This window comes from Bidens hawaiensis, unplaced genomic scaffold (assembly GCF_021521415.1).
Source record: "Bidens hawaiensis isolate Kalapana, Puna unplaced genomic scaffold, B.hawaiensis_p1.1 tig00033822_1, whole genome shotgun sequence".
Taxonomy (NCBI): domain Eukaryota; kingdom Viridiplantae; phylum Streptophyta; class Magnoliopsida; order Asterales; family Asteraceae; genus Bidens; species Bidens hawaiensis.
In genome coordinates, this window is record NW_027495810.1 from 164,521 (window position 1) to 190,326 (window position 25,806).

Genomic DNA, 25,806 nt, shown 5'->3' on the forward strand with positions numbered 1-25,806 from the left:
CTTGAAATGAGTTAAACACGTTTTTAAATCGACTTGTTTAAATAAACTAGCTGATGCATACGTTGTTTCGTAAACTAAACATGTTAACACAAACACAACATGAGTATTATAAATGAGTCACTAGTTAAGATTTAACTATATTAATATATATTTATTTGTGTAACTAACAAATACAATCTTGTTGTTTACATGTGAAATAAAACCAACAAAAAACAAATGATGAGCTGAATTATTTTTGCTTATATAAATACCATAATATACACTCGTCTCTCTCAGTCATCTTCAACAACACACTCCCACCACCACCAATGGGTTGTTTAACATTCAGAAGCTTCACATTTGCAATTCTGATATCCATTTTAGTGTGGACATATGCCATTGATCATCACACTTGCAATGCAAGAAGAGGTTGGCATAGTAGTAGAACCAGCACCTCATCTTCACTCTCCAAGAAGAAATCCGGCCACCACCACCACCACACCGGCGGCAAGTCAAAGTCCAAATCTTCTTCTCATAAACCACCACCGTTTCCGGTCACTCCACCCAAAGTCAAGGCTCAGCCAGCCCCACCGGTAGGCAAGGCTCCGGCACCTCCACCGGTAGGCAAGGCTGCGGCCTCAACGTATAATGTGTTGGATTTTGGTGCTAAAGGAGATGGTAGTACTGATGATACAAAGGTAAGGTGTTTTTATAAGAACATTAATTATATATTATGATCAAATGCGTTTGGATCAAATACTTATTATTTTTATCGTGAATAGTTTACTAATAGCTGGAGTAGTTATGTTAACACTAGTGTAATTATTATTGCTCTATAACTTTTGAAATAAATAGAGTAATTATTATTACAAAATTTTATTAATCTAGTTCAAAATTATAATTGCTCTAGTTATTTATATGTTTATTAGGTTAATTTTATTTGTACCGAATCTCACCATATTACGACTTTACAAACTTGTCAATATATTACATTTTTATAATTATATTATATCATATTATAAGTAATTTATGGAATCGAATATTGTGTATGCAATTTTGTTAAAAAAATTGTAATATAAGAACAATTTTCCATTTAATAGTATAACATTTTGTACACTAATATGGATTTTAGCAAACATTGTTTTTATATGATTTTAACATATATACAAAAAGTGAAAAGAAAAAGTTTAGTTGGTGGATGTCCACCGTAATCATAAATCGTAAATAAAAACAAAAAGAAGGTAAATGATTGTTTTATTTTAATTACAGTATATGAATATATGATTAATTCCAAACCAATATCAGGGAGTTGTGTAGCATAGGTAAAAGGTTTGATCCGGCTTCTATCGACATCCTGCTCAATTTTTTTAAGGTCATTTGTCAGGCATAATTTATTTAAAATACCAAGAATTTCCCCGAACAAATTTCTTTCTTTCTTTAAAAAAAAACACATGTAAATTTGAATGTACACTATTTGATATATTATAAATTAACAAACGAACTAAAAAATGTGTTAATTGTGCGAATCAAGTACTATAACTATATATACAAGTAAAATAATTATGTAATTAAATCGTAATGTAATTATATTATCCTATAATTACACTATGTTGTATATATATAATTACACCACTTGATTTACATAATTAACACATTAATTTAATTCAAACTCTGTTAATATAATTCCCATGTGTGTTATAAACTGGAAGCCATATGGTAAACCCTTTTTGGGAAAAAAAAAAGTTCTCAAAGTGGAGGGTAGTTCCCAGAAAGTGTGATTTGTTTTTTTTATTTTTGATTTTTAAATTATCACTAACTGAAATTTATGATTAGAGGGTTTTGTATTTATAAAAAGCAATAAAGAATTATACTAAATTAAACAACTGAATGCTAACTATAATTGTGATACTAACTTTTCTAATGTATCCATATACAGATATTTAGGTATTTAATAATAGTCAGGCACTTTGTTTTTTTCCTAATTTCAAAACATATTCACATTTATGGTAAATTCCAACTAAAATTTGTTTGACATATTAGCAGGCATATATTACCAAAATTATAACTAAAATTTAACATTTGTTAAAACATTTTACACATATAATTAGGATTATTATTGGAAAAGTAACTAATTGTAAATTTTTATTATGTAACTAGGCGTTTGAAGGGGCTTGGGCTGCTGCATGTAAAGTAGCAGGGTCAAAAATTATTGTGCCATCATCATACAACTTCCTTTTGGGGCCCATTACATTCTCCGGCCCATATTGCCAACAAAACATCATTTTTCAGGTAATTTATTTTAAGTTTTCACTTTCTACCCTTCTAGTTTCATAGAAGTCACAAATGCACCAAACTTATTACTTTGAATTTGGGCAGGTTGATGGTACCATAACTGCTCCATCAAGCTTCAAATCTTATGGGTCAGGGCTGTTTCAATGGATCTTGTTTACAAAACTAGTAGGTTTGACTATTCAAGGAGGCGGAACCATCGATGGAAGTGGCGCGATATGGTGGAAAGAGTCGGGTTTAAATGATCCACTAGACGATGAACTAAAACTAATAGTTCCCCTCAATGGCACAAAAGAAGAAACCGCAAATTCATCGGTACTTAAATCTTCTACCACATATTATAGCTATAAAATGGATGGGTCGAACGGGTTGGGCCCACAAACACTTTTTGTTAAAAATACATTATGACAATGCTTAAACACGTTCAACGTGTTTTCTTTTCAGATATATTTTGTTTTACCCATTTGACTTGAATAGGGGTGTGGGCTAGTTTTAGTCATTTTGGGCTAAAATAATTAAAAATGAAAATTCGTTCTTTTGGGTTTTACCGTTTGGGCTTAAAAATTTGAGGCCAAAAAAATGACTAATGCATTTGTGTTTGAAACTTTAGCGGTTTAACCCAAACTTTTTTGGGTTACTTCGTTTATTAATTTGTTACAGATTACTTAAAATTGAATTTTTTGGTTTGGTTCAGTTGGGTTTTTTTGTTGATGTGAATCCGAAACAAACCGAAAATCTGGTTTTCTTAACAAACACAAAACCAAACTGCTGGCTTTTTATTGCGTTCGGTTATTTCAGTTAGATACTATAGGATATTCTGATAACAGTTTGATCATTTCGGTTTTGTGTGCACACCTAAACTATATAATCAAAAAGCATAACCCTGACCGATTTGTTTAAATGGCAGATAACCAACTCGCTTGGAGGAAAAATGCCGAGCATAAAACCAACTGTAAGTACCCTTAAATTTTACCTGCCAATAACAAGAATTGTTATATAGTGTTATAGATTTTTGAGATGTGTTATGGTGTTTATATAGGCGATTCGGTTTTATGGAAGCTTTGATGTAACTGTGACCGGTATAACTATTCAAAATAGCCCTCAGTGTCACCTGAAATTCGATAACTGTGTTGGAGTGTCGGTATACAACTTCCACGTCTCGTCCCCTGCTGATAGCCCGAACACGGATGGGATTCATTTGCAAAACTCCAAGGATGTATTGATCCACACTACTGATCTCTCATGTGGTAATTACCTCAATATTCTTGAAAAGTCAAATATGGTTTTAACTGGTTCGGGTCGGGTTTGACCAGGTCAAACTGGTTTAAAGCAGACGGGCTGGGTAACATGTTAAAACGGGCTGGGTCAAAACAGCAACTTTTTAAACTTTTGGTAAAAAAACAATGTACAAAATTTTTAACTAACTTTGACCCGTCTGTTTGACCTGTGAGATTAAAACATAACCTGAATCGACTCATTTATTGCAGGGGATGATTGCATATCTATACAAACCGGGTGCTCAAATGTATACATACACAATGTGAACTGTGGGCCTGGTCACGGTATCAGTATCGGAAGTTTAGGGAAAGATAACACGAAAGCGTGTGTATCGAACATCACCGTTCGTGACGTCATGATGCATAACACCATGAATGGTGTAAGAATCAAAACATGGCAGGTAAAGTAATACTTTCTATACCCTTTGTTTGACTTTGACTTTAAATTGACGTTGACTTTTGAGGTCAAACTGCAGGGTGGGTCAGGATCAGTACAAGGAATAATGTTCTCAAACATTCAAGTTTCTGAAGTTCAATTACCGATAGTAATCGACCAATTCTACTGCGATAAAAGCACGTGTAAGAACCAATCATCAGCAGTTGCGTTATCGGGAATCAACTACGAAAGAATAAGAGGAACGTATACGGTTAAACCTGTGCACTTCGCGTGTAGTGACAGTATGCCATGCACGGATGTGCATCTAAATCTTATAAACTTAAAACCGATTCAAGAACGGTATCATCTTTATGACCCGTTTTGCTGGAAGACGTTTGGTGAGCTGCTATCACCTGCAGTGCCTCCAGTAGAGTGTCTGCAGATCGGGAAGCCGTCTAGCAGTCATGTTCAGGCTGATCATGATACATGTTAGTAAAGGGAATGTGTGAATGAGATAAAATGTGTGTGGTCAGTTTGACTATCTGCCCCCCTTGAAAGTTTGACTTTTGGGAAGTCAACAAATGCATATTCTTTGTAGTAATAGATTATACAGTAGATATTAGTGGTGGTGGTAGTAGCCAAGATACCATGAGTCTTAGACTATTGAGACATATATGGTGTCATATAGAGTTTTGAGTGTTTGTTTTTATTGTGTCAGATAAATAAATCAGGATTTCTTCAGTGTATATATTTAATATTTTAATCATAAAAAGGTTTGTCTTGCAGAAAATACAAAAGAGTGATTGGATGGATTAATATGAAACATCAAAGAGTGTTTTCATATTACTAAATCAGGTGGCTATTTATGTTATATTCAGTGACGGATCCAGTAACTTTTGTTATGGGGCCAAAAAAATGTTAGATGGTGTATGTTAAATTACACTAACAATCAACGTTTCTTTTATATTATCACGATTTTATGTCTTGAGATCGATAAGTCATGGTAAAAATGTCATAACTTCGACGACAAAGTAATCAATCATCCACACCTTACATCGTGTACAATACATACAACCTTAACCTACACAAGCCCAAGACCTCAAAGATTACTTTTCCCTGAAATTTTGTCAAGCTCAAAATCTAAGAGGTCCGAAACTGTTGCAAGGAACTCGGCTTCGGTTGTCCTGGGGGAGCTAATACTGCAAGCTTTGTTGACAATTTTTTCGATCATGGACTCCTTGTTGAGTGTCTCCCGACATAGAACCCGCCCTATGGCATAAGGACACAACCCTCTTGTTGCACCTTTCTTTAAGAGCATAGTGGACACGCGTAGGGTGCGTGCACACTCGCGCGATAGGTTCCACCCATTTGAGCTCAGGAGAGCCAAGTCTTGCTCAGCATCCAATGATTTGATGTAGTCCACGGTTTCACGCGAGTATGGCTCGCGGGCTTGTGGCCAGTAGAGCCAATCAAATGTGCAGTCCTCAAACTGCAAAACACCACAAAAGCAGGTGTTACCTATGTAATGTTCGTTAACGTTGGCTTATTTAAATTCATTTATGTTTGCTTGTTCGGGTTTGTTTAGATAGTTATTTATTTTTAGTTCATTACTAGTCTAGTATTATTATGAAATTAAAGTATCACCCCTTACAATTTTGTCTAAATTTATTAACTTTTTAGGCCACAATTTTAACATTTACTTTTAAATGGTCTTTGCTCAGTTATGTTTGTTCATTTATGTTTGTTTGTTACATTCATGAGCCATTCATTATGCTTCTAACAAACGAATATAAACGAACACAAACAAGAAAACCCCTTTCGTACAATTCTTTGTGTTCTGTTATTTGTTTGGTTGAAGTTAAATGAATGAACATGAAGATGCCCGATATATGCCTAGTTGGTTGTTTTGATGATGAAACGTATTTCTTACGTTTTCGGGCAAGCAGTAACCATGGTCGATAGGGATTAGGACCATGCGATCGCCTTCGCGGTTCATCAAAATGTTCCCCGCATGTCTGTCAGCATTCGCGGTCCTAATATCAAACACGGTGATCTTATGAACCTCTTCTACTGGGAAATCGTGTGGGCCCATATCCTCGCAACTTCCACAGTTTTTCATAAACATTTGTAATGATCCGAGCTTGACATTCTCCCGTCCACCATAATACCCTTTCGGATGATTAAACTCCCCGTTTTAAGCACTTTGCCATAATTGTAGGAGGTACACCTGCAAAACCCGTCTCCATGTCCCCAGAAACCCTCGGCCCGCTCTTCGGGTGGTCTAGTATGTATGCTGCAACTTCCCGCAATGCGCCTTCACCTACTTTCGTTCCCCTTTTTAATCCTTCACCGTTTGTCGGCACGGGTAGCCCTTGAGGGTTGTTAACCGCCATCGGTTCTTCATCTATTGGCTTGAAGACAGCAACATATCTGTTAAATATAATATATCGGTTAAGGTTTATATCGTAATTATTCTCATCGTATCCCTGCATAAAGTTGATTAATAATACATAATATCTTACGGGGTTTTCATTATTTTACAGTACCTGTTTCCTGATGGATGCTGCATAAAATATGTTCCTCCGGTACCATCTACCGATCGTATCGGTTTCCTCCCATTTCGCAGCCCGTTAATCACGAAATCCAACATGCTCCATATACCTGAAGACAGTTTCGAATTCCGGTTAACAATAATAGGCTGCAACGGCGAATCAATATCCAGAGGCTTCTTCAAATTCGTCTCCTCATCGTTTCTAAGATCTGTTTCGTCCGAATTAAACACAACATCGGTTGATTTTTGAACATTATGAACAACCAGATGAATCACTGCATCATGATTATTACATATGTCATCAATCAACCAATGATCATCAAGCCTCTCACCATTACACAAAATCTTATGTTCTTCAACATCCATGAACCCCATCCCTTTAGCCTTTTCCAACACCATCTGTTTCAAATACTTAACATTCCTAAACCTATCAACCTCAAACTCGAACCCTCTCCCGACGGTCATCTCGACGGTTATCACCAACAGATCAGAAACCCTTAGAATCAGATGAACAACATCACCACTACAAACACCGTAATCTCTAACCAGCGAATTGTTCCTCGATAACTCTCTCCCGCCCAAAACCAGCTTCTGTTTCTTAACTACAAACCCGTTACACGCCTGAATCCTATGTTTAACCCCATCAATCGAATCCGACTCCATTATTCTCATGGGGATCACCGAGCCTGCAACGGTCAGGTAGATCACGATGGACTCGCTGCTCCTGAAGCAGCCAGAGCCCGGCCTTTTGAGGGTCGGAGTCAGCGCAACGTCAACTACCGACATTGTATGAATTCCCGCCACTTTTTTATTTTTGAATATTTCTTTTTACTTAAATTTGTTTCTAATCATTATATATTTTTTATTTACAGAATAAATGCATATAATATGAATGAAGAAGAATTGTTTGGGTAAACAATGATTGTAAAATTCTATATTCAGAAACAAAAAAGAGGAGGACCCAAACGCTCTTTCGATGGAATGGAAGGCTCGAAATATGAAGAATATAGATTGAATGGCGAGAAATCTCGAGGGAAAGAAGAGGATTGGGACGCCACGGGGAATGATAATGGATTCGGGTGTTTCTGAAGGAGGAAACCTTTTTTTTTTTTGTTTTTGTTTTTCCAAATGTATGTATGGATTCTTACCTGATTTAGAAAGAATCAAAAGGAAAATTGGAGAAATTATTCAACTTATATTGATGATGCAGGTTTTGTAAAAATAGAAATGTCACTGATGGGATTGTAGCCGTTGAATTTGGGTTTTGTTTGCGCCTCAAATGTTAATTAAAAGAAATAGTTGTTTTTAATAAGACCGCATTTTGTGGGCGTTGAATCCACCGGCGCCAAAGCCACGTCATCGCCTTTAGGCGTTAGATACCAAACCAAGCATGTTAAAGCTAGTCGCTAACAGTGACAGAACTTGAATATTTAAATTGAGGGCCGGAAATATTACACATGAAAATCTGTTACTCAAACAATGATCAAACATTCAGATAATCAAATATTCATAATGTTAATATAAACTCAGGGTTTCTAATTAATGAGTGAGATGGAAATAGAATGCTTTTAGAATGTCATATAGACTTGGATTATCTTCATTATGTACTTTATTAGATAATAATAATAATAATAATGGTCATAAGGCAGAAAACAAAACTCGAAGGCCGTTATTTAATTAGCAGTTAAGACGGTTTAATGGTATCCCAAACGAAGGGGTATAATATAACCACCTTGTTAGTATCGTTCCACAAGCTATATATATGCCCAAAATTGTAAAGAATAGTCGATCAATTTAATCAATATAAACATCTACATTGACTTTGTCTAACTGATCCCTTGTTTCTTGATTATATTCGTGTGAGTATGGATGATTATGTTGTAATCAATGTTGTAAAAGTAGGTCTAAAAGGTTGAGTACACCCCGAGTAATCGCTACAAGGGTTGGCGCATATGCGACTTTCTTTAACTCCGCCTAGTTTCAAAGAATCGATCAAATATGGTCAACCTTAGCAAGAATTAGCAAAACATGATTCGTATTTCTATAATACTAAAGAATGAATATCATTCAATTTTTGAAATAATTTAGTATTTAAAAATATATTTTATCTTTTTTTATTAATATTCACCTATTTTGTTATAAATATTAGTAAGCTTATGATATTTGACATATATATAATATAGAAAAATTAATTTTCTTTATATTATCATGTCTTGAGTACACCCAACTTTCACAGTCATCCGCCTGGGGTCAACTTTTGTTGTAATTATATGTTCTTCATATCTAACAATACCGAATGGGGTGGTGAGGTTTTTTACACTAAATATGCAACTGCGCGTGCGGGAAGGGGGGGGGGGGGTGTTCTGGAAAAAGTATTAAGAGGAGGGTTTTTCGAGTGGAGTTTTCCTTGGAACAATTGGGCTGAGCTAAGGATTAATTATATTACCAATCTTGATAGAATTGCTTTAAAAGAAGTTTTGGCGCATTGAGGAGTTAAATTACAAAATTCCCTTTGTGTTAACTGTGGGTATATGTAGGAATCCAACGAATCACCTTTAATCTCATATTGACATGTATGTTCGCAAAACTATTTAGTGGCAAGTTTGTCTATGGCTTTATTTACCATTTCCCTTAGATATTGCATTTGTGAGACAGATGTTGGTAATGGAGGAAATAAAGAAAGGAGTAAAACGTTATGTTAGGGGTGAGCATGGCATGGTTGGGTTACTACTTAATAGCCACAAACAAATTAATCATTCGGTTTACGGTTAATTTTTTGATTTTCAGTTGATCGGTTAATTTTCGATTTTAGGTTTGGTTAATAACCAAAATTTAATTTAGGCTCAAGTTTTTACTTGGAACTTGATGAAATAAGGATATAAATACATGAAAATATGAATTGTTAGGTTCGGTTAATTTCGGTTAACCGAGAGTACAAAAATAACTGATAACCATTTTTCAGTTAATTCGGTTATTAGTTAATTTCGGTTCAGTTTTGTCGGTACGATTACTACCCACCCCTAAATCTTGTTAGCTTTTCTTACTAACACTTTGGAGTATGGAAGAGAAGGAACATTTTCTTTTCCTTTTTTAATAATGGGAGAATGTCATGCTTTAAGGTGTTGGAAAAAATCAAGGAGGAGGTTACTACTTACAAATATTGGCTGTGTTATAATTTGGATGTCTATATTTTAACACTTTCATTGTAGTTTGGAGGTATATACTAGTACTTAAAGTTGTGTCCTAATTTGTAGTGAATAAATGTAATTTTTTACCCAACTCGTTCTTTGCTAACATGTCCCAGATTGAATTTCTTTTAAAATCAAATTATGGCGCAAATGTTTTATAAAATAGTCTATTTGATATATTTATTTATTATGTGAATTTGTTTTTTAAATCATTCATTGGATATATAATGGGAAATCTTTTGTTGAAAATTAGATAACGCGTGCGTTTATCATGCTGTGCAAATTAGTGTCCCATTGACTTTTATAAATTCTTTGACATACATACATCCGGATCCAGCTATCACGAACGTTCCAAATTACAAACAGTATCCTATACTTTCAACTATTTACATTTACAACCCAAACAACTTTACTATACTAACGAGCACCACTCAAACTCTCTTTAACTTTCTTTAGAAGACAAGATGACATGCGCAGGCCTCCAGATGTTCTTGGAGAAGTTGAAGCAGATCGTTAACCGCAACGACATTCCATTCATCAACAACCCCATAATTATACATGAAAGGCCTCAGTTCCAACTTCTCTACGACGAAATGAACTCTATAAGTCAAATCCTTCTCATTGACGAACATCAAGACCTTAGAAAAGTTAACGAGCTGAAGAAAAAAATTATGGATGCGGCAGAAGATGCACAATATGTCATCGATCTTTTCCTATCCGTTGTTCACATTTGGAATAATGGACATTTCCCTACATTTGAGGACTTCAAACATCCTGATGATGTTAGGAGATCATTCAAGTCCGTCGTCAATACGTTTCTATCATGTGTTCACATTAGGAATAATGGACATTTTTCTACATCTCATCATGACTTTGAACGTCCTCTAGATCTTGATGATGTTAGGAGATCATTCAGGTCTATCGAGGAGGAATTAATGAGTATGGGAATCGATAGCACGAAGATGGGGGGGTTCATCTCGAAGAACTGAAAGAGTGCTAACTCAATCTGGCGTTGCTAGAAGAAATAAACTAGGATTGAAGAAAACACTAGATGAAATCTTCGTGGGACTTGATCGTGATGCTGAGTTGATAAGAAGCAAACTTGTGGAAGATCAAAAGAAGTTAAATGTTGTCGCTGTTGTAGGAATGGGCGGAATAGGTAAGACCACTGTGGCGACCAAAGTATTCAGTGATGGTTATGTTAAGCATCATTTCCATATCCGTGTTTGGGTCACTGTTTCTCAAACATATGATAAGCGGGGTGTGTTGATTCAAATTCTGGAATCTATCCATGGTCACCTAGACCTTGAAAAGGCTAGTGACTCTCGACTTCGTGAATTGGTGCACAAACAACTTATGGGCCAGAGATATTTGATTGTCATTGATGATATTTGGCACATAGAAACTTGGGATAAGCTTAAATTATTTTTCCCTCAAGGCAACAATGGAAGTCGAATTCTGCTGACCAGTCGCATCACTGAAGTTGCCAAACATGCAATCTCAGATGGACTCATTCATCCTAGGATATTTGAGCAAAGAAAAAGGCTGGGAGCTGTTGTGTCAAAAGGTGTTCCATGGGAAGGAGTGCCCTAAATGGTCAATTAAACCCGGAATGCAAATAGTAGAAAGTTGTCATGGATTACCACTTGCAGTGGTTGTCGTTGCAGGAGTTCTAGCAAAAGAAACACTGAGTGAAAAGTTGTGGGTGGAAATTGCTAACAAGGCTAGTTCATACATTGTTGGTGACCAAAATGGATGCCTAGAAATATTAGGTTTAAGTTATAATCATATTCCTCATCGCTTGAGAGAATGTTTTCTTTACCTTGGTGGCTTTCCAGAAGACTACGAGTTGAAAGTCAAATGGTTGATCTGGTTATGGGTGGCTGAGGGGTTTATTCAAGAAGATGGAAGTAGAAGCTCGGAGAATATCGCAGAGGGTTACCTAATGGATCTAATTGACAGAAATCTTGTACTTGTAGCAGAAATAAAGAAGTCTAATGGAGGTGTCAAAGCTTGTAAAGTGCATGATCTTGTTAGGGAGCTATGCCTGAAAAAAGCCGAGGAAGAACGATTCATCTTTCAAACAGAAAACTATCCATTTTCTATTGTAATTACACCACCGTATAAGCCCGTCCGTGTGTTCACAAGTCATAAGTTTTACACTCCATGCTATTCTTATCTGTCCGCTCAAACCCTTCGATCAGTATTGTGGTGTAGTCGTTACACAAATTCTCATCATTTAATTTCAGAGAATTTATGTAGATTTGTCCTGCTTAGGGTGTTAGATCTTCAAAATATAAGATTGTTTGATTTTCTGAAAGGAGTGGAATTGCTCGTTCACTTGAGGTATCTTGCAATTTGTAAAGAATCAGCAGGCTTCTCATCTTCAATATGCAATTTATGGAACCTTCAAACCCTCATTTACATTACAAGCTATATCCATATGGTTCTACCCAGCAATATATCAGAGTTGATCAATCTAAGACATTTGTCGAGTTATCGTCATTCTCGTAGCGGCACCAGGAGCGCCTATATACTTCGTTCCATTGAAAAACCAATGAATCTGCAAACTATTTCAAAAGTGATGCTGGGATATGGAGTAGACAATTTTCAAAAGTGTTTTCCCCGTGTTAAGGAACTTAGATGTACTGCTTTCTCAGGGAAGGAATACGACTTCAAATCCCTCACTTACCTTGAAAAGCTCAAATTGACTACCTACCGCAGATTAAGGAAATCAAGTTGTGACAATATTACATTCCCAGCAACATTGAAAACACTTAAACTAGTTGAGTGTCGTCTACCGTGGAGTGATATGTTTATTATTCAATCGTTACCTAATCTCGAGGTTCTAAAACTAAAGCTCAATGCCTTTGAGGGAAGCTGTTGGAACACGGATGAACAGGAGTTTCGACAGCTAAAGTTCTTGAGACTTGAGATGTTAAATATCAAACTGTGGGAAGTGTATACTCCAAGCTTCCCGTGCCTCAAACGGTTAGAAATATTCCACTGCTTCCGCCTCGAAGAGATCCCCCTTGAAATTGGGGACATACCAACGCTTGAGGTTATTAAAGTCAATAACTGTGGCAACTCTGTCGATGAATCACTTAGGAGAATTCAAGAAGAGCAACATGATTTGGGAAACTATGACCTAAAGATTGACATCACTTACAATTTTTATCATTGAAAGATACATGCATAAATAACGGAATGTGACAGACACTTTTGGTCTTGTAATTCTGCAGTAAATTTGTATTCTGTAAACATGTTACAGTTTTATTTTTTAGAGAGAATTTATATATGCTGCCTTTTTAGGTGTATTGGTTGAGGGTCAGTTAAAAAAACTATCATTACAGTAGATGAACACTTCCAATTCAACTTGCGTTCTGCTTTTGCGGTTTATGCATAAATAATCTCAGCATCACCGGGTCATCGCCTGGTATTTAGTAATAGGATTTTCTGTAGAGATAAGTAATCATAATTTACTACAGCCTGCTTGCAGATAGTCCAAATGAAGTGTTTGACACTTTGACTATTTGCCACATAGTCAGTACCTGAAGAGGTATGTACCCGCCTTAACATCGAGCGGGGCGGGTCAACCCACAAGATATAGACAAGAGGCTTGAAATCAAGATATCATGAAGGCACAAAGCCAAAACCTATGCGCATGGCGCATATCACATATGCTCACGCACCATATATGCTCACGCATATCACATCTGCGCGTGGCGCATCTGCGCGTGGCGCATATCACATGCTCACGCATATCACATCTGCGCGTGACGCATCTGCGCGTGGCGCATATTACATATGCTGGCGCATATCACATCTGCGCATGAAACATCTGCGCGTGAGAATAAAGAGAAGACCTCGCGCATCCTCAGGATAGGCGCATATCACACGTGCACATAATCAACCTCGTCCTTATCCAAATCAGGATAAGGACAAACTTGATTGTGCTCGTCAGACAACCTTCCAGAAGGTATCCTTTAAGGAATAAGAATATGCTGATGTTGACAGCTGCCAATGAAAGGTGGACAACTCAGCAAAACCCATGTGCTACCACGTGATTGCACATGGGTCAGGTGAAATGCCTGGGTCAGAGAATAATCAATGAAAAAGCACCAGGTGTCCTAAGGACACGTGGCGCAAAGCAACAGGAGGAGGCCAAAAAGGCCCTAATGGGATCTGAGCCCAATCATTGGAAACCCTAACACTATAAATACCACACCACCTCCACAAGGGGAGGTAAGCAAGAAAATACATTCCAATTCCTTACTCACTCTCAGATTATTATTATCCTCTCCTACAATCTCTTATTCTCACACCGGAGGGTTACCCCAAAGAGGACCCCTCTGTCCCTTTCTGAGGGGTAAGTTCACGGTGCTGCTCGTTTTGTAGGTGGAAGAATTCATACTCCGGAGAACCATCGGTGAAATAGCATACTCATACCCGAGGAAAGTTGATCGTCTACCAGTGAGCCGATCCACGTTTCTTCATTGGCGCCATCACCTGTTACAACGGCAACAAAATCACCATCTCATCAGTTCTCTCTGAAAAACTTCACCATGGTTTCTGGTGTTCGAAACAGCGATCAAGTTCTGGAGGATATTGAGCTTGAGGATGTTAATGAGGGACAGTAGTTTCTGAGGGTGCCGCGTGATTCTGCGCGCACCACCAGTAACCATCCCTTCATCACAACTCCTCATAGCCAGACTGAAACTCCTCCAGACGATCTCACGTTTCAAAATCTGACTGGCGCGAAACAAAAAGGACCAATGGGTCCAGAAGTTGAAACCAATGACCCTAAAGAATGGCTCATAAACGAACAAAGACGTTTAATGGACAAATACAATGAGCTGGTCAAACACAAAAAGGTAGCCGACTTAACACAAAGGCTCGCGTTTGATAAGCAAACCATTCAAGGAACAACAAAAAGGGCGCGCGCGCCGGAAGATGGTCACTCTGCTCACACTGAACACGCTGATTTTAGTGATGAAGAAGTGCACAGCATGAGGAAGACGCGAGATACTCATGCAGGAGGCTCACAGCTCCGCGCGCACATGAACATAGCGCCTGGGGCCAAAGCCGATATGGATCTGTACACACCGTACAACCCACCAGCGAGAGGGCAAGTGGACGTAACCACACCATACAGGCCAGCCATCTTGGTGAAGCATTCAAAATTCACTGAGCGCATCGCGAAGACTCCCATTCAGCACAAAACCAAGATGCCAAGTGGTTTGGGCAAGTACGACGGCACAACTGATCCAGACGATTTCCTACAAGATTTTTACAACACTGGAAACCTAGAAAGCTGGACGATGCCAACATGGTGTCACATGTTTGCTCGCTGCCTCACGGGCGCAGCGCGTGTCTGGTTCGAAAGCTTGCCGACTGGGCAAATCGATGGGTTCGAAGAGCTATTGGAGAAGTTCCAAGCTCACTTCGTACAGCAGCGCAGACACACGCGCGACCCTGATGACATCATGCACTGCGTGCGCAGGAATGATGAAACGATTGAAGACTACATAACTCGTTTCAATCAGGAATCTCTTGCAATTGGAGGTATCACTGAGCAACTCTTGCGCGTGGCCTTTATACAAGGTGCGCGCAGTGATCAACTCCGCAGAGCTCTCGTGAGCAGAGATGGCATGCCAACCACTTGGGCCAAGCTAATGGAAGCATCGCGAGTCTTCGCGCGAAATGAAAAACAAATTACCCAAGATAGAGCAAGAGAAAGAGGGCACCAAGCAGAAGCACCACGCAACAACGAAAGGAGGGGCAAACAAAACTCTGTATGGTCCAGGTTGCAACAAACCAGTTTTTCTCCCGCAGAAAAGCAGGCGCAACCAAGCTCACCCCAGCCCCAAAAAGACAGTCGTAATCGCGGAGAGGGTGACAAGAGGGAAGGCGGCAGAGAGCCTAACAGACCTCTACCAAGAATATGGACTCCCCTCACTAAAACGCCTTCACAAGTGTTAAGCACAGAGAATGTCCAGTTTAAAAGCCCCAAGCCACTACACTATAAGGGACCACCAAACAGTGGCAAGTATTGTGAGTTTCACAAGTCCACAGGGCACAACACCGATGCATGCCACCATTTGAAGGATGCGATTGAAAGAGATGTGAAATCAGGCAAGTTGGCTCACCTGGTGAAAAACCCAAGACCAGAGAATGAACAACCAGATGGAGCCTCAGCCAGCAAAAAGTTCAAAAGAATCTGTGTAGCCGAGGGAGGAAGGCAAGGGCAAAGATCGAGAAAGAGAAGCGCGCAAGTCCAAGGAGATTGGCGCGAGCAATAAGTAATCTTCCCAAGAATCAGGGGAGGCCCTTCTATCAGCAGTCCTCTAGTCATCACTACACACATTGCTCATTATGAAGTGTCAAAAGTCCTGGTGGACACTGGCAGTGAATCAGACATCATGTATGAGCAATGTTTCAGGAAGTTGGATCCAGCAGACCAAGCAAGGCTCGAAATTGTGAATGCACCAATCTCGGGTGTTTCAAATGAAATCATTCACCCCTTAGGTCAGATACAATTTGAACTAACTATGGGGGATGAGAAACACAAGCGAGCTGAAACTGTCAACTTCTTGGTCTTGCCCACCACTTCATGCCACAATATGATCTTGGGTAGAGGAACGATTGCCCAATTCAACGCCATACCGTCGCCAGCGCACGGCGCGTTGGGGTTCCCAACACCAACAGGTGTAACATTTGTATACCGAGATCATTTGTGCACAGTGACAAGTATTCCGCGGGAAGGGAGAATGAAACTTCCAATGGCAAACAACGCGCCAGAGGAATGGATTCTCAACCCAAAATTCCCAGAGCAAACAATCACAATTGGAGCTACGATATCAGACGACACAAGGTTGAGAATGAAAAGATTGCTCACAACGTATATGTCGGTCTTCGCGTGGCAACATTCCGATATGACTGGGGTTCCGCGAGACCTGGCGCAACATTCTCTCAACACGTTCAAGTCCGTAGAGCCAATTGCTCAAAAAAAGAGAATCATGGGGGATGAGAAGACAAAGGCCATGAATGAGCAAGTAGAGGATCTACTGCGCGCAAACATCATCCGCCCAATACGATACCAGACATGGGTAGCCAATCCTGTGATGGTAAAGAAGAGCAACGGGTCATGGAGGATGTGCATTGACTTCAAAGACCTCAACAAAGCATGTCCAAAAGATTGTTACCCCCTCCCAAACATTGACGCGAAGGTGGACTCCGTGGCGCCATTTAAGCTCAAATGTTTTCTGGATGCCTATAAGGGCTATCACCAAATTCAAATGGCACCACAAGACGAGGACAAGACTGCCTTCAGAACCGACAAGGGTGTTTTTTGTTACACAAAAATGCCCTTTGGTTTGAAGAATGCGGGAGCCACCTACCAAAGACTCATGGACGCGGTTTTCAACGAGCAAATTGGAAGAAACCTAGAAGTCTACGTGGATGATTTGGTGATCAAAAGCAGGGAGGAAAAACAAATGCTCAAAGACATCGAAGAAACCCTTTGGCGCCTAAAGGAAGTAAACATGAAGCTCAACCCGAGAAAATGCACATTTGGCGTAGAAGAAAGGAAATTTCTCGGTGTAATGGTCACCAAGGATGGTTTCAAGGTGAACCCAGAGAAGGTGGAGGCTATCCTTGACATGCCCTCACCATCCACCATGAAAGAAGTTCAAAAGTTGAATGGTAGATTGGTATCAATCAACAGGTTCCTAGCGAACCATGCAAGCAAATCTACCCCATTCGTTAACACATTGAGAAATTGCCTAAAGAAAAGCCAATTCAAGTGGACGCCTGAGGCCGAGCAAGCTTTCAGTGAGATAAAAGAATGTCTGATAAATCTGCCTGCGCTCACAGCTCCACTTCCTGGCGAAACTCTAACATTGTACCTGTCAGCAGGAGAGCGCGCCATCGGTGCAGTGTTGTTGGTGGATCGCAAGGGAATCCAAACACCAATCTATTATGTGAGTCGGGTGCTGACAGATCCTGAGACGCGCTACTCCATCATGGAAAAGTTAGTTTTGTCACTAACACACGCGTCGCGCAAGCTTCATAGATATTTCAATGGTCATCCTATTGAAGTTCTGACTGGTTACAACATCCAGCAAGTCTTGCGGCGTCCCGCGCTCTCAGGAAGGCTGACAAAATGGGCGCTGGAATTAGGAGAGCACACGATCGCCTATAAGCCCCGTCCAGCAATAAAGGGACAAGTCTTAGCTGATTTCATCGCAGAAATCCCTGAAGGAAAAATTGAAGAGGCTCAGCGCGAGGTAGACCCTCCGCGAGCCAATAATGAAGAAAATGTTTGGAGATTATTCACTGATGGAGCTTCAAACAATGAAGGGTCCGGCGCAGGCCTCAAGCTGGTGGATCCAGAAAGTCATGAGTATACTTACGCAATCAGGTTGGATTTCAAGAGCACCAACAATAAAGCTGAGTATGAAGCCCTGCTGGCTGGTCTGCGCATCGCGCACAAGTTCGGAGTTAAAAAGCTAAAGGCCCATGTTGATTCATACTTGGTAGCAGCACAGGTCAATGACCTTTATGATGCCAAGGAGAACACCATGCCTCTGTATCTAGAGCAGGCGAGAAAACTCATCGAGCAATTTGACTTCTTCAGAATCATACATATTCCGCGCAGTGAAAACAAGTCTTCCGACGCGCTGAGTAAGATGGCATCAACCAGCTTCGATCACTTTGGCAAAGATGTCAGGGTGGAAGTAATAAGCAACCCGCCGGTGGGAGCGAAGTCTGTCCTTGTAATTCATACAACACCTTCATCATGGATAACTCCATTAATGGAATTCTTGAATGAGGGAAAGATACCGGACGATCGCGCACAGGCGAGGAAGATAAGACACAAGTCGCAGAACTACGAACTGCTTGATGGTACGTTATATCGACGCTCTTATCTTGGACCGCTCATGAAATGCTTAGATGCTGAGGAAGCGAGCTATGTGATCAGAGAGATACACGAAGGAATCTGTGGAATACATGCTGGCCCGCGCATGGTGGTTGCCAAGGCAATGAGCGCAGGTTACTATTGGCCAGGCATGTACTTGGACGCGTTAAAAGAGATCCAAAAATGCAAAGCGTGTCAGAGCTATGCGCCAAACACCATGCGGCCAAAGAACAACTTGATTCCGGTGACCTCCGCATGGCCTTTCCACAAATGGGCAATCGATATTGTGGGTCCCCTACCGCAAGCGCAAGGGCGAGTAAAATTTTTGGTAGTGGCAGTAGACTATTTCACAAAATGGGTTGAAGCCAAGCCACTAGCAAAAATCACAGCCGAGGCGATGAAGCAATTTATTTGGAGCCACATCATATGCCGTTTTGGCCTGCCCATGGAAATTGTGAGCGAAAATGGCAAACAATTCACCGACAGGAAGATATCCAGTTGGCTCAAGGAATTGCGCATCAACCAAATCTTCACTTCAGTATACCACCCTCAGGGGAATGGCCAAGAGGAGCGCGCGAACCAAAGCTTGCTAAATGGGCTGAAGAAAAGGTTGGAGGGAGAATCCTATTCATGGGTCGAGGAGCTACCTAATGTCCTGTGGGCGCACAGGACATTAAGCAAAACCAGCAATGGCGAATCCCCGTTCAGCCTAACCTATGGAACGGAGGCTATGATTCCAGCAGAAATTGGATGCCCATCCCATAGAGTGCTCATGATGAGTAAGATTGATAACGAGCGCGAAAGAAGGTTGGATCTCAACTTACTTGAAGGGCGCAGAGAAGCGGCTATCATCAGTGAAGCCAAATACAAGAAAAAACTAGAAAAGTATTACAATCAGCGCGTGAAAGAATGCCACTTCAAGAAGAATGATTTTGTCCTTCGAAACAATGAAGCGAGCCGCGCGATACCCCCGGGAAAGATGTCCCCCAATTGGGAGGGACCTTATCAAGTCTCGGAAGAATTGGGAAAAGGCGCATACGCTTTAAAAGATTTGAATGGAAAGAAGATCCCGCGCGCATGGAACGCAGCACAGCTTAGAAAATGTTTCATGTAAAAATTGTCAAGTTTGTAATCAAGGCTTTTTAAGCCATTATGAATAATGATACGCGCTATCTTCTCTTAATGTGTGTTCTATTACCTTTTGCATACATGTTTCACACTTCCCTTTATTAATTTTGAGCAATATGACAACATTGTATTGACATCAAAACAAAAATAAAACGAAGTAAAACATACATGCGCGAGCTTCAAGCTCAAACGCGTTAACGAGTTTTAACTCTAAAACGTCAGGGCCTTAGCCCAATAATATGAGCCTTAGCTCAGGGCCTTAGCCCAATAATACGAGCCTTAGCTCAAATCACTCACAAGATCCATCCTACATGCTGCGCAGCTAGACCATAAAAATACCTAAGCACAACTAAGGCAAAGCACATGCCAAAACATAGTTGTTAAGGTCTCAGGTCGAGGTCGCGCATGGAATTGTAATGGATATCAGAGTAACACATACTGACACGTAAAGGCTAAAAAACTCATAATTCCCTATAATAAATGCGCGATAACGTCGCGCAAAAGAGGAATAATGAAACGCCAAGGCACGTGTCAACATAGTCAGGATATTGCAAAATCACTTAAAATATGACAAGGATTAAGTAAAATAATTTCCTTACAACCTTGTTCTTATTTCAACGTGCAAGCATATCTTATATTCAACAAGCAAACATGCAATATAAAGAGATGAATGGGGAATGCGCAAGATGCGAATAAGGGAAAAACAAAATTTCATTCCAAAACATAGAAGGTTACAAATTTACAAAATGATGAGATACAAACTGCAAATAAAAAAAAAAACATGAAGGGCTTCTTAAGTCTCTATGTCGACGTCAGCCTCTTCATCGCCCTCATCATTACCTCCCTCAGCATCTGGCGCAGCCCGCTCCTCGTCATCTCCAAACTTGCCATAGTCAAGCTGTTCGTCTTGAATGGAGTCGTCTTCTATCACAATAGTGTCAGGAGCGGGTCCTTTGGCCACGCCAGAGCCGCTAGCAGAGGCAGCATTGCCCGCGCCATCATCGCCGCCACCAGCCCCTTCACACTCGTCAAGTAATTTCTTTAGAGCGCCGAGATCGGGCTGATCAGCAAGCAAGGCTATCTGCAAAGCATAAGGAAAAGTGTGAGTACAAAAAGACTAGGAAAATAAGTCAAGGTAAACTCATTAAGGTTAAAATACCTGCTCAAGGATGGGAATGGGAGTATTCAAATACTTCTCCCCCACCTCGGCCATGTATGCGCAGACAACGTCGAGCTGATAAGGGTAGTCGGATGGGTTCTTCTTCAGCATGCTATATTCACAGCCATCCTTAAACCCTTCAGCTCGACCCACCAAGCGCGAGGCAGCGTTGCAATCCATCACAAGGGTCTGAAACTCGTCTGAGTATTTCATCGCATAAGCGCAACGAGTCATACCCTGTGAGACTAGCCATTGGCGATCCTGCGCGAGGGAAGAAACAAACGTCTCAAGAGCAGGAATCTGAGAGTTTAACAACTCAACAGTTTCCTTGGTCTGTTTCAGCTCCTCTCTGTCGGACGCTGCTGCCGCCAAGGCCTCTTTCCTTTCCGCTCGCGCAGCATCGAGCGCTTCTTGGCTAGACGCTGCCGTCGTCAGGGCTTCATCCTTCTCTGCCCGCGCGGCCTCAAGCTCCTTCTTCAGGCGCGCAACCTCACTCTCTAATGAAGATTTGTCAGTGATAGACTGCACAAGCGCTTGGTCACGCGCCTCTGCATCCAGCTCCAAGTCGCGCACTCGCCGCGCATACTTGGCCGCGTCCGCCTCTGCTGCCTGCAGCTTCTCCCGCGCAGCCTGCAGCTCATGCCCGCGCTTCACGAAGGCAGCGTTGGCACTTGCTCGGTTCTCGCTGAGTTCTGCTTGGAGTTTCTCAGCTCTCTCTCGAGCGTCAGAAAGATTCCAAGCAGATACCTTAGCCTCTTGCTTGGCCTCCGCAAGAGCATCACTCACCTTTACATAATCATAGCGAAGCTCTTGGGAGGCAGCAAAGAACGCTGACCCAGCGAAAAGATGGTCGTTGAGCAAGTCCACGCGGGCGCGCTCCTCCTGAAACCTCCTTTCAGCTGGAGGCACGGAGTGAGCCCAGAAGTCTTCACACACCCCCATGGACTGAAATGAGCTATCCTCAGTAATATTTCATCTCGGGCGGTATATGTGATCGGCTTCCTGCAAACACAAAGCAACGTTCTAGTCATCTAAACACTAATATGGAAGTCCGCGCAGCGGAGCAAAACGAACTTATACCTGCGGGGAGCAAGCAGAAAAGTCAGCGCCAGCCCCATGAGAAGACTGCGCCACGAAATCTCGTGGCGCTACAGGGCTTGCGCGGCCGCCATCGGAGTCTTCAAAATGGGCCTCCTCATCTTCCTCTGTAGCAGGCCTTTTCTCCTGCGACCTGGAAAAATCAAAACCAGTCTCGCGAGGAGGGCTGCGCGCAGGAGGAGGTGAGGGAGGTTTCGACGCCGCGAGATCAGCGCGTAAAACAGCCTCCTGCTCCTTAGTAATCCCAATAAGGGGAGATTCAGTGCTTGCAAGAGCAGGAGCAGAACCAACGGCGCTGGCGCCGGCGCCAGCAGTGCCGCCAGCAGCTTGTGTGCCAGCTATAATGCCTATGAAAAAACCAACAAAGAGAAATGATTCAAGACTTGATCTAAAAAGAAAAAAGTCAGAAAATAAAAGCGCAATATATACCTTGGCGCACCGCCGTTCGCGAGTTAAACATCGCCATGAAGTCCATTTTCCCCCTTTTTGAGGGCAAAACAGGGGACTTCAAAGCAACCTTCGGCGCAGCCTCGGTACCTTGTTGCGCCTGAGGTTGATCCACCAAGGTCGCCGGCTCTACAAACATTTGAGTGAGCAAAGATTCATTAATAACTCTATCGGAATCACGCTCATAAAACCATAAAGTATAAACAAAGTATACCTGTTGAAGAGGAAACAGCAGGCGCAGCGCCGCTTCCCTTTTCCGCCGCGCGAAGAGAGGAGGTGGCGGCACCATACCTCGTGTGGACAGGAGGACTGCCCACACCTTGAGGCAAAGAAGACAAGGAAACCTTGGAGGTAAACCCCTTGGTTTTCTTAAGTCCCTTCGCCTGAGTAGGAGGATCCTGAGCAACAGGGGCATCATTTTTCTTCTGTTTTTTACTGGCCCCTGCGCCAGTTTTCCCTTTAGCTTTACGCTTGAGTTGTGGCACCTCAGCTTCCTCCTCCACCTCTTCTTCCGCGAGCTCCAGCTCATAGTTCTCGAGCGCATCTACAATACGTGCAACAGAAATGTTAACCAAATTTGGTATTCTAAAGGCATAAGCATAAGTACAAAGGCCTACCAGGCGCATCGCTGTCAAAGCAAAATCCCAAATCAACAGGTATGAACATATCAGCGAAGCGATCGGGGAAGCCAACTTCCCCAGCGCCCAGCGCGACAGAGCCACCCTCCATATGCTCATCATAGGCGGCGTGGACGTACTCCTTGCTTACTGCATAAAACAAGACAAATGATATCAGCAAAACGAATTATATTCGCGCAGAAATAATGCAATGAGCTAATAACTCACATAATCCATCAACTTGGATAACAGGCTCAGTCGCGCTGTCGGCCCACCTCCTGCTCATGCCAACCCCCACCAACGCCTCCTCGCAAATATTCTTGGCGGGGGATGGTTCAGCAGTCAACTTATTAACCCATGCGCCAGTTGGGTTCTTAAGAACATTCACATCCGCGGGCGCAGAAATGATCGCGCGCATAGTCATGCGGATGGGAATCACACCAGCCTTAATATAGAAAAATTTCTCAGACCAGTCATGAAGGCTCTTGAAGGAAACAGTGCAGCACTTGACCTTCTGACTGCGAGGAACGAATGAGAACCAAGGATCTTGGATTTTTGGCTTATAAAAAAATTGAAAGCGCCGAGGGGTTGGCTCCTCGCGCTGAGCTTTGCACATGAACTCAAAATGAGTCATGTGCACAAGTCCAAAAGGATGGACTTGGGATATGTGAATCCCATGAAATTTAAGCAGCGCACCCATAAACCTTGTCATCGGGAGACGAAGGTTGCAGTGAGTGAAAAAATGGCAGTATAAGGAGATATAGCCGGTGGGCGGATCTGCCGCCGTTTGCCCGGCCGCCGGGAGCATACAGCCGTACTCAGGGAGAAAACCCTGAGAGGCGATGAGACTGTCGAAATCAGACTGTCTCAACTTGCAGGGAATCTCATCCCACCTCTTCACTGTCTTGCCCTTCCCCACCTCCTCCGACGAGGCCTCAGCAGCCCGTTTTCCCTTGCCGGTCTTCTTCAAAGTGGACATGACTAATGATTTTACACGGCGTCTGCTGGGGGAGATTGTGGCGTCTGGGTTATCAGACATACAACTGTGAATCAAACAGAGGTTACTTCAAGAACGGAAATCTGGAAGCAAAAGACAAGCTCTTAATCGGAATAAAAATGGAAGGAAAGAAAAAGCTCTGAAATAACAATGAAGATGAAGAATAACAACTCAAAAGGCTTGCTTTTATAGGCCCAGGAGAGAGAGAAACAGGTACTGATCAGAGTTCACGCGCCCCCACTCGCAGGTGCAGGCCAACGCGAGCGCGACACGTGTTCCTGACACTGTGTGAGGGGACATAAAAGGGAACGAAACAGGTACTGATCAGAGTTCACGCGCCCCCACTCGCAGGTGCAGGCCAACGCGAGCGCGACACGTGTTCCTCACACTGTGTGAGGGGACATGAAAGGCAACTGTAGCACCTCGAGCACACGAAAAGTCTGACACGTGTCTCCATCTCTGACGCATGTCAGCACCAACCAACCACGTACATGGACGATTCATTTTAACCAAAAGGATAGAATTTCGCGCAACGATGAGAAATAAAAAAGGAAAAAACAAACCCTATTAAAAGAGAACTATTAAGTCTAATATCTATCTTACCTCGCTCGCGCGAGACAAGACACACATTAGACTGGGGGGCTTGAAGAGGTATGTACCCGCCTTAACATCGAGCGGGGCGGGTCAACCCACAAGATATAGACAAGAGGCTTGAAATCAAGATATCATGAAGGCACAAAGCCAAAACCTATGCGCATGGCGCATATCACATATGCTCACGCACCATATATGTTCACGCATATCACATCTGCGCGTGGCGCATCTGCGCGTGGCGCATATCACATGCTCACGCATATCACATCTGCGCGTGACGCATCTGCGCGTGGCGCATATTACATATGCTGGCGCATATCACATTTGCGCATGAAACATCTGCGCGTGAGAATAAAGAGAAGACCTCGCGCATCCTCAGGATAGGCGCATATTACACGTGCACATAATCAACCTCGTCCTTATCCAAATCAGGATAAGGACAACCTTGATTGTGCTCGTCAGACAACCTTCCAGAAGGTATCCTTTAAGGAATAAGAATATGCTGATGTTGACAGCTGCCAATGAAAGGTGGACAACTCAGCAAAACCCATGTGCTACCACGTGATTGCACATGGGTCAGGTGAAATGCCTGGGTCAGAGAATAATCAATGAAAAAGCACTAGGTGTCCTAAGGACACGTGGCGCAAAGCAACAGGAGGAGGCCAAAATGACCCTAATGGGATCTGAACCCAATCATTGGAAACCCTAACACTATAAATACCACACTACCTCCACAAGGGGAGGTAAGCAAGAAAATACATTCCAATTCCTTACTCACTCTCAGATTATTATTATCCTCTCCTACAATCTCTTATTCTCACACCGGAGGGTTACCCCAAAGAGGACCCCTCTGTCCCTTTCTGAGGGGTAAGTTCACAGTGCTGCTCGTTTTGTAGGTGGAAGAATTCATACTCCGGAGAACCATCGGTGAAATAGCATACTCATACCCGAGGAAAGTTGATCGTCTACCAGTGAGCCGATCCACGTTTCTTCAGTACCTTTCCTGAAGCCTTTTCAAATGTTGATACCATCTCCAAAACAAATGTCCCGTTGCCCGTCCCCAAGTTATAAACTTCACAACCTAAAAAACCAATAAAACCAAAAACAGTTATGTGAATAATTTGACACATAACTATAGACTATAGTCATGAATCCATCATTATGCAGTAACACGTGCAACTTATGA

The 25,806-nt window shown here is 41.8% G+C and overlaps 1 protein-coding gene and 2 pseudogenes across 2 annotated transcripts; 2 read left to right on the forward strand and 1 right to left on the reverse strand.

Moving 5' to 3' along the window:
* Positions 1 to 273: 273 nt before the first annotated feature.
* Positions 274 to 4,776, forward strand: LOC143585347 (polygalacturonase At1g48100-like). The gene is made up of 7 exons (XM_077067159.1): positions 274 to 677; positions 2,137 to 2,268; positions 2,356 to 2,583; positions 3,176 to 3,220; positions 3,308 to 3,515; positions 3,756 to 3,946; positions 4,022 to 4,776. Exons 1-7 carry the CDS (start codon positions 309 to 311, stop codon positions 4,412 to 4,414), a joined length of 1,566 nt encoding a protein of 521 aa, XP_076923274.1. The 5' UTR covers positions 274 to 308; the 3' UTR covers positions 4,415 to 4,776.
* Positions 4,777 to 4,889: 113 nt separating this feature from the next.
* Positions 4,890 to 7,264, reverse strand: LOC143585349 (phosphatidylinositol 4-kinase gamma 2-like; annotated as a pseudogene). The gene is made up of 3 exons (XR_013144539.1): positions 6,468 to 7,264; positions 5,852 to 6,351; positions 4,890 to 5,410 (listed from the first exon to the last, which is right to left on the reverse strand). The product of XR_013144539.1 is annotated as a phosphatidylinositol 4-kinase gamma 2-like (transcript).
* Positions 7,265 to 10,114: 2,850 nt separating this feature from the next.
* On the forward strand, positions 10,115 to 12,886 carry LOC143585350 (putative late blight resistance protein homolog R1B-16; annotated as a pseudogene).
* Positions 12,887 to 25,806: the final 12,920 nt, after the last annotated feature.